The sequence below is a fragment of the Leptopilina heterotoma genome, unplaced genomic scaffold (genome assembly GCF_015476425.1).
Source record: "Leptopilina heterotoma isolate Lh14 unplaced genomic scaffold, ASM1547642v1 Lhet_164, whole genome shotgun sequence".
NCBI lineage: Eukaryota > Metazoa > Arthropoda > Insecta > Hymenoptera > Figitidae > Leptopilina > Leptopilina heterotoma.
Window position 1 is genome coordinate 17439 of NW_025110880.1, and position 9158 is coordinate 26596.

The 9158-nt window shown below is 23.1% G+C and overlaps 1 protein-coding gene across 2 annotated transcripts; it reads left to right on the forward strand.

The window, feature by feature from the left end:
* The first annotated feature begins 44 nt into the window (after positions 1 to 44).
* LOC122499055 (ras-related protein rab7) lies at positions 45 to 8144 on the forward strand. 2 transcript variants are annotated; one of them, XM_043607119.1, is made up of 6 exons: positions 45 to 194; positions 3284 to 3395; positions 5404 to 5608; positions 7264 to 7482; positions 7745 to 7882; positions 8015 to 8144. In XM_043607119.1, exons 3-6 carry the CDS (start codon positions 5429 to 5431, stop codon positions 8099 to 8101), a joined length of 624 nt encoding a protein of 207 aa, XP_043463054.1. In that variant the 5' UTR covers positions 45 to 194; positions 3284 to 3395; positions 5404 to 5428; the 3' UTR covers positions 8102 to 8144. The 2 variants fall into 2 exon arrangements, with proteins under 2 accessions (XP_043463054.1, XP_043463053.1); XM_043607118.1 differs by lacking the exon at positions 45 to 194 and adding an exon at positions 2446 to 2695.
* Positions 8145 to 9158: the final 1014 nt, after the last annotated feature.

Genomic DNA, 9158 nt, shown 5'->3' on the forward strand with positions numbered 1-9158 from the left:
AATATTTTGTAAAATTAGATTTGTTTAATTTTTAATTTTCGTCAGTTTTTTTTAATAAATTAGAGGGGGAGAAATGAATTAGAGGCGCGATCCCCTGTTTATTTGGTGTGATTGTCGTAAGCAATTTGTCAATTATCGTCAATGAACGAAAGAGCACAGAGCACAGTCCACTTTCTTTTGACAAAAAGAATTCCGTGAGTAAAATGTACTTCAACTTTTGTAATTAATAATTAATTTTTATTTTGCAAAATATGTAAAGCGTGAAATTTTCAAGGTGCTTGTTCTTCAATGTCACTAATGTTTTGACATTTCCGGTCAACACATTTTGATAATTTGTAAACTTTCTGCTTTTCTACATATTGTTGATATATTCAATTCGAACAAAGGATGAGCATCTAAATTCTCCCGTTTCTACTTTACCTGTAAAACTGTTACGTTTTACGTAAATTTACGAAAACTTACGCGATCTTGAATATTATTTTTCTCTTCTTTCGTTTTGTTTTAGTTTTTTAATAATAATTTTAGTTTTTATTTTTTATTGCTTTTCTTATTCTTATTTTTCGAAAATGTAAATTTTATAATAAAGAGAATTTTATGAAAATAATTGAATTATTGGGAAGAAATTTATGAAACATTAGTAAGTAATTGAATTTTGCAGAAGAATTTTGATATTTACAAAAATAATTGAAATTTTGAGAATTTAAAAAAAAAATTTTGAAAATAATTTAATTTCTGCCAAGAATTTTCTTACTTTTTGAAGATAATTGAATTTTGCAAAGAATTTTATTAGATCTTTTGAAAATAATTAAATTTCCAGGATGAATTTTATTATTTATGAAGATAATTAAAATTTTGACGAGAAATTTAAAAAAAAATTAAAAATAATTGAATTTCTAGGATGAATTTTATTATTTATAAAGATAATTTAAATTTTGACAAGAATTTTATTAAAATTTTTGCAAATAATTGAATTTCAGAGAATTATTTATAAAGATAATTGAAATTTTTAACAGATTTTTTTAAAAATGTTTAAAAGTAATAGAATTTTGCAGAAGAATTTTTATATTTATAAAAAAAATTGAAATTTTGAGAAGAATTTAAAAAAAATTTTTGAAAATAATTTAATTTCTGACAAGAATTTTCTAACTTTTGAAGATAATTGAATTTTGCAAAGAATTTTATAAGAACTTTTGAAAATAATTAAATTTTTAGGATGAATTTTATTATTTATGAAGATAATGATAATTTTGACGAGAAATTTAAAGAAAATTTTGAAAATAATTGAATTTCTGCGGAGAATTTTATTACTTTTGCAAATAATTGAATTTCAGAGAATTATTTATAAAGATAATTGAAATTTTGAACAGTTTTTTTAAAAAATGTTAAAAAATAATTGAATTTTGCAAAGAATTTTATCAGAACTTTTGAAAATAATTAAATTTCCATTTTGAATTTTATTCTTTATGAATTTTATTATTTATAAAAATAATTTAAATTTTGACAAGAGTTTTATTAAAATTCTACACAAATAATTGATTTTCAGAAAAGAATTTTATTACTCCCAAAGATAATTGGAATTTTGAGCAGATTTTTTTAAAAAATTTTAAAAGTAATTGAATTTTGAGAAGAATTAAAAAAAAATTTTGAAAATAATTTAATTTCTGCCAAGATTTTTCTTACTTTTGAAGATATTTGATTTTATTTATTATTTATGAAGATAATGATAATTTTGACGAGAAATTTAAAGAAAATTTTGAAAATAATTAAATTTCTGCGAAGAATTTTATTACTTTTGAAAATAATTGAATTTCTAGAATGAATTTTATTATTTATAAAAATAATTGAAATTTTGACAAGAATTTTATTAAAATTTTTGCAAATAATTGAATTTCAGAGAAGAATTTTATTATTCACAAGGATAATTGAAATTTTTAACAGATTTCTTTTAGAAGTCATTGAATTTTGCAGAAGAATTTTGATATTTACAAAAATAATTGAAATTTTGAGAATTTAAAAAAAAAATTTTTTAAATAATTTAATTTCTGCCAAGAATTTTTTTACTTTTTGAAGATACTTAATTGAATTTTGCAAATAATTTTATCAGAACTTTTGAAAATAATTAAATTTTTATGATGAATTTTATTATTTCTAAAATTTTGACGAAAAATTTTAAAAAAATATTGAATATAATTGAATTTCTGCGAAGAATTTTATTACTTTTGAAAATAATTGAATTTCAGAGAAGAATTTTATTAAAATTTTTTTTAAATAATTGAATTTCGGAGAAGAATTTTATTATTTAAAAAAATAATTGACATTTTAAAGAGAATTGAAAAAGATAAATTCAAATTTCCCGCCGTCCCGTAAGTCGGTGTATGAAAATAAAAGTACGGGACGTTAGCTACCCAGCCCTGCGAATAAATGACGACATCGTTGATTACACTCGTGATTTCATGCAACGCCATTTTCTTTGTGTGCAGTGTTGGAGCAGAAATCATCATTGCTCCAATTAATCTGAAATTTCAAGTTATTTTCATAAAGTTTCAATCATTAAACTTGTTTAATTGACTGTGATATAAAGTGTTCGCGCTGTAAATCAACATTTTATCAAGGGACTTGTTGTCAACAAAAGTATTCCTCAAGTTTGAGATCGCGTGTTGACAGGTTTCTAAAAGCTTTAAATTTTAATCACAAAGTAAGTTGAAAACTATTGTGAAGAGAATTTTATTAGGAAAATTTCTCGTTCATCATTTATTGTGATAATTTAACTTCGTAAAATTATATTCCACTATATTTGAAATATTAAGAATTTCTCAGGAAAATTGTCAATCGTATTGTGCGTCTTATTGTTTTTTTCTTGTAATAAAGAAAGAATTTTTCTCACAGTGATACGTCATTTAAAAAGGGGGTGTATTTTTCCATTTGACATATGAATCATTTTGGAATCAACGGACTTGTTATAACTTAACAATATTGTTGACTCGTTAATCTTCTAATTAACATGTTTCCAAGAATATTTAACCTGTCGCGATAAATTTAAAGAGTTTTTTAGTTGTCAATACTTTCTAAGATGTGTTTTCTGCGTTGTAGCATGATATTCCATTGTTAGAGGAATACACGCGTTTGATATGGTAATAGATTAGAGAGAGAGTAGTGTGTGTTTTGTAATGATATTTTCAGTGATTTTTGTTTATATTCATTTGGAATGCGTTACTAATTCGCATTAATAACATTCTTCGTTTTAATCCTGATAACTACAAGTGATCTCTATTTTCTGTTATAGATATCCATTGCCAGATTGAATCACAACGAGGATGTATTGACGACATCTGTTTTGTAATCAAGGCGATTTGAATTTCTTTCATCATTTTTCTCAGCTCCAGCTTGGTTATAAGGTAAGAGACTTAAAATGATAATTATTGTTTTGCTATTTTCATGCTTTGAGTGTTTTTTGTGGCGTTTTTTTATAAGAATGATTAGTGACAATTGTTTTAATTTAGAAAACAATTTGTAATTCAAAACAATTTGTTAATTAAAAGAGATTTTAAAATATTGAAACGTTTTTAAAAAGCAAAATGTTCGAAATGTTTTTTTTTAAACTGTCATAAAATGTAAAGTTACTTTAGCGAAGTTTGAGAAAACAATTTAAGGATTTTTTGAAACGTTTTTAAAAATTTGTAAAAGTTGTAAATGTTTAAAATGTTTTTAATATTTTTAAACTATAAAAAAAATATAAATTAACTTCAGAGAAGTTTAAAAAATTCAATGATATTTAATATCTACTATTTTCATAAAATTTTCCAAAAGAATTCAACTATTTAAAAAAAAATTTAATGAAATTCTACACAAACTTTTAATTATTTTCAAAAAATAATAAAAATTTGACAGGAATTTCATTATTTACAAATTTTTTTCATAAATTTCTTCGCAATCATTCAATTATTTTCATAAATAATAAATTTTTTACGGGGACTCAATTATTTTCGTAAATAATAAAATTCTTTTTATGAATTCAATTATTTTCACAAATAATAAAACTCAACGCAGAATTTCAATTATTTTTAATAAAATTTTAATCGAATTCCTCGAAAAAATTGTTAAGAATTTTATTAAAATTCGTCAAAAGAATTCAGTTATTTAAAACTTTACAGATAAAATTCTATATGACAATTCAATTTTAAGAAACATTCAATTATTCAGTAAATCTTTTTTTTGTATTTAAATAATTGAATTCTGGTTGAAGTTTCTAATAAAAATTAATTTTTCAGATAATAATTGAATATTAAAAGCAATAGAACGTAAATTTTTAGAAATAATTGGATTTTGAAAAGGTTTCAGATTAAATTTTCGAAAATTTGAATTTTTAATATTTTTAACTAACAATTCTGTGGAATTAATTTTTTATTGAGAAAGTTTAATTGCGGATTTTTTTATATTATTTGAAGTTTTTATTTTCTAATATATATTTAATTAAAGAATTTACGAATAATTGAAATTTCGTAAAATTGAATATTGTAAACAAATGCATTTAAAAATTTTCAAAGAACTTTTTCGAAATTTGTAAAAGTTACAAATTTTAATGTAATTTTTTTTGTCCGTAATTTTTCATTTTTGGTCCGTAAAGTCCGTATTTTTAAATACTCTTACTGGTTCGAGCCCTGAAATTGTCAAAAAAGTATAAATTTTAGTAAAATTCGAAATTTTGTCGAAAAGGAAAAATTTATTTAAAGTTTACGGAAATTATTATTTGAAATTCAAATTATTTAGACCGTGGTGATTAAGAAATGACGAGTATTGATGTAATTTTTACATTCTTATCTTATAAGAGGGAAATTTTTTTAATCGTATTATTTTGATCACTAAAAATGTCGCTGTATTGACACATTTTTGTTTCTTGAACACGTGAAGTTTGATACCTTGCTTCCGATTTTGTTGCTATCACTTTATCGGCTCATTTATAAAAAAGGTTTTGAAATTCAAAGGTTTATAATTGGATGCTTTTAGAGTTTATAAATATCGCCTCTATTTATAAACTGAAATTAATCGCTGAATGTTTATTTTTATTGATGAATTTTGCACAAACTTGAACCTTTCCACTAGGAGCTTTCTTTTATTTCGCACGTGCTGGCAATAATATTAACACTTTTCCACTTATCACCTGGAATGTCTGAAATGGTTGCTATAATTTTTAAAAATTATCCATTGTATTAGTGTGTAAAATTGTAATTTTTTTTTTCTCTCACTTCGACTCTCGCTTTTGCTTTCTTTTTTTTGGAGAAAATTAACCAAAGTTCTAACAATTTAGTGTGTGTGTGTGTTATGTTTAATAAAATTAGATAGTGAAAAATGCATGTTTAGAGTATAAGGGAAATTGAAAATCATATTGAACCTGCTTCTAAACAGACAAGAGGATTAAAAAAGAAAAAAAATGGCGTCTCGCAAGAAAGTATTACTGAAAGTTATCATTCTGGGCGATTCGGGTGTGGGAAAAACTTCTCTGATGAACCAATATGTCAACAAAAAGTTCAGCAATCAATATAAAGCGACAATTGGCGCTGATTTTCTCACAAAAGAAGTTATGGTCGACGATAGGATAGTTACAATGCAGGTAAATATGAACATTTTCGTTTTAATTAAAATTGTAGTCCAGGGTGTCTACTAATCGGGAATTTAATTTGACGGAGAATAAAAAATCCCTTTATATTTCAATTTTTATAAATATTTATACTGTTCTCTAAATTTGAATTAGTTAAAAATAATTATTTTGATAGTAAAAAATTAGTCACTGATTCAAATATAGTATGTAAATAAATTTAAAAAAATTATCGAATTAATAGAAATTTTGTGAAATTCAACTGAAAATAATTAAATTCGTTAAAGAATTGCATTAAAAACTTTTTAACAAATCGAATTTTCAAAGTATTTTAATTTAATAAATTGATAAATAATTGAATTTTATAAAGAGTCACATTCTTATGAATTCATGTTTCTTAGTGCGAAGATTAATCAATAAAACTTTTATTAGTAAATTTAAAAAAAGATACACACTTAAAATTTTTTAATAAAATTGAATTTACGAAAAATTTATTTGAAACTTCTGAAAAATAACATTTTTGAAATTTTTCGATTCTATTGTTTCAAGATAATTGAATTTTTATAAACAAATAATTGAAATTTCTTTTCATTCTATTAAAAATAATTTAATTCTTTTAAAGAATTTTATTTAAATTTTTTAAAAATAAGCAAGAGAAATTAGTCACCGTAATTATAATTTTATTTTTAAAAATTTCTTCGCAATATATTCAATTACTTTCATAAATAGTAAAACTCATTGCAGAATTTCAATTAATTTTAATACAATTTTAATCGAATTCCTCAAAGGTGATTATTTTTAAAAATGTTATTAAAATTCGTCGAAAGAATTCAATTATTTCTAGAAACTGTAAAAAAATTCTTCTCAAGAATGGAATTATTTCCGTAAATAGAAGAATTCTTCAGATTTACTAAATTCTTTTGAATATTATTTAAAAAAAAATTCTTCACAAGAATTCAATTATTTTCATAAACTTTTATAAAATTCTAAAAAACAACTTAATTGTTTTCAAAAGTAATAAAATTCTACGCAGAAATTCAATTATGTGTAAAAAATTTTTTAAATTCTCAAAATTTCAATTATTTTTATAAATAATTAATTTGTTCCCCGCACATTTCAATTTTTAAAAATACTCTTATCTATTCATAATTATAATTGCAAATTTGATTAATTCAATTTTATTAAACTGTATTGATACTAATTGAATTTCTGAAAAGATTTTTACTATATTTATAAAAGTAATTGAATCCTTCCAAAGAATGTTATTACATATTTTTGAAAATAATGAAATGTTTGCGTAGAATTTTATTACAATTTTTGAAAATAATTGACTTGTAAGTTAATTATTTGTTAATTATTTAATTAGTTAATTATTCTTTGTTTAATTCAATTATTTTCCAAATTTTCAATTAAAATTATTAAAAAAAACCGTTATTTTCAAAAAATTTAAAGAAACTCGTCAAAAGAATTTAATTATTCGTAAAAACTCTAATAACAATTTTTGAAGCAATTTGTAGATTTATTTATGTTCGAAATCAAATAAATTTAAATTTGTTGACAAAAAACCCGGGAAATAACAGGGTATTTGGTTGAACTAAAATAGTAGACACCTTGTGTAATGTTTTCAAGTGGAGGGAAAAAAATGTAAATCTTTGATTTTTTCTTTTTAGATTTGGGACACTGCAGGTCAAGAAAGATTCCAATCCCTTGGAGTTGCATTTTATCGAGGTGCCGATTGTTGTGTTCTTGTATTTGACGTCGCAGCACCAACATCCTTCAAATCCTTGGACTCTTGGAGGGACGAGTTTTTAATACAAGCCTCGCCAAGAGATCCCGACAATTTTCCATTCGTTGTCGTTGGCAATAAAGTGGAACTCGAAAATAGAGCGGTAAATTTTGCAAAATTCTGCATTAAAAAGTATTTGAATATTAAATAAAATATTAAAAACTTTAAATATTAAAAAGGTCAAATATTAAATATTAAAAATATTAAATATTAAAAATGTTAAATATCAAAAATATTTAATATTTAATATTAAGAATATTAAATATTACAAATATTGAATATTACAATTTTTAAATATAAACATTTTTGAATTATGTTAATTTCGTTTTAATTTAATTTACAAATTGAAAAATTCTTCCTTCAAGGTATCCACCAAGAGAGCTCAACAGTGGTGTCAGTCAAAAAATAATATTCCCTATTTCGAAACCAGTGCGAAAGAAGGAATCAATGTTGAACAAGCTTTTCAAACGATAGCGAAAAATGCACTGGCTCAAGAAAGTGAGGTGAGTAATTTGAATTTTTTTCTACAAAAATTTACAATTTTAAATAATTAATTAATATGATTTTAAATAAAGTAAATTTTAATTTATATAAATTTTATAATTTATTAAATAAAGTAAATTTTCCATTAACAGGTTGAACTCTACAATGAATTTCCCGATCAGATAAAATTGACCAACGACCAAAGAAATAATGGCAAAGGAGATTCTTGTGCTTGTTAGGTATCAAATAGACAAGTTTTTTTGAACGTTTTATGGTTAAAAGGAAAAAAAGCAGCGCAGGTTAAATTATTAATTTGAGAATCTCTGCGCAAAAAATTTTTTCAAAGCACTGCAATCACTGAAAGCTTTGGTTATAAAAAATTCCAGTGAATGTACCTTTATTATTATTATAATTATATTATTATTTTAATACTTTTTAAACTGACCATTTTGGGTTGATTGAAACATACTCAGATCGTTTCGATCCTTGTTGCCAATAACTCTGTGTCTGACTATCAAATAGAAAAAATTAAATACAGATTTTTAACTGTAAATATCACAGAGATTTTTGGGAGAAGAAAACAAAAATAATCTCTATTGAGAAAAAGAGAGAGAGAGAAAGCGAGAGTGTGTGAGAGAGAAATGTAAAAGAAAAATTTAAACGCGGCGAACATTTTCTCGAATGTTTAGAAATATTGTATCGTGTATCTATATCGTCGTGTAATGTTCCAATTTGAACTGAAAAATCTGTTGAAAATTACAGACACAGACTATGTTTTTTGCCTTGTGTAAAATTAGACGAAATGAAAAACCACCAATTCTTTTTGTACGAAGTGGTTATGAATTTAGCAATCTTTTTTTCCTCCTATATGTTACTTTTTTTTTTAAAGAAAATTAGTAAACATCACTTTTATGAGTGAGGTACACGTATAGGCTTATTCAATTTATTACGTGTTCATAATCTTTAACAGTAATATTGGGTAATTGTAATCTATTGAGATTTTTATTGCATCGTTAGATTATTATTAAGGGATAAGGTAAAAACTTTTTTTGCATGCAGTTAAAAGGAGTTTTTCGAATTATTACTATTATTATACAATTTAAGAAAAGCAGATTTTACAGAGCTTAAGCTCAATAATCCTGTAAAATAATTGATTGCAAAGAAATAATTTTTAAAGAAAACAAAAATGGTGGCAACTCAGTGAAATTAAGTAGAAAAGAAAATTATTAAACAAAATTTGGTTGTTCCTTTTTTTTGTAGTTATGACACTGTTATACAGTTGCAGAAAGAAATCTA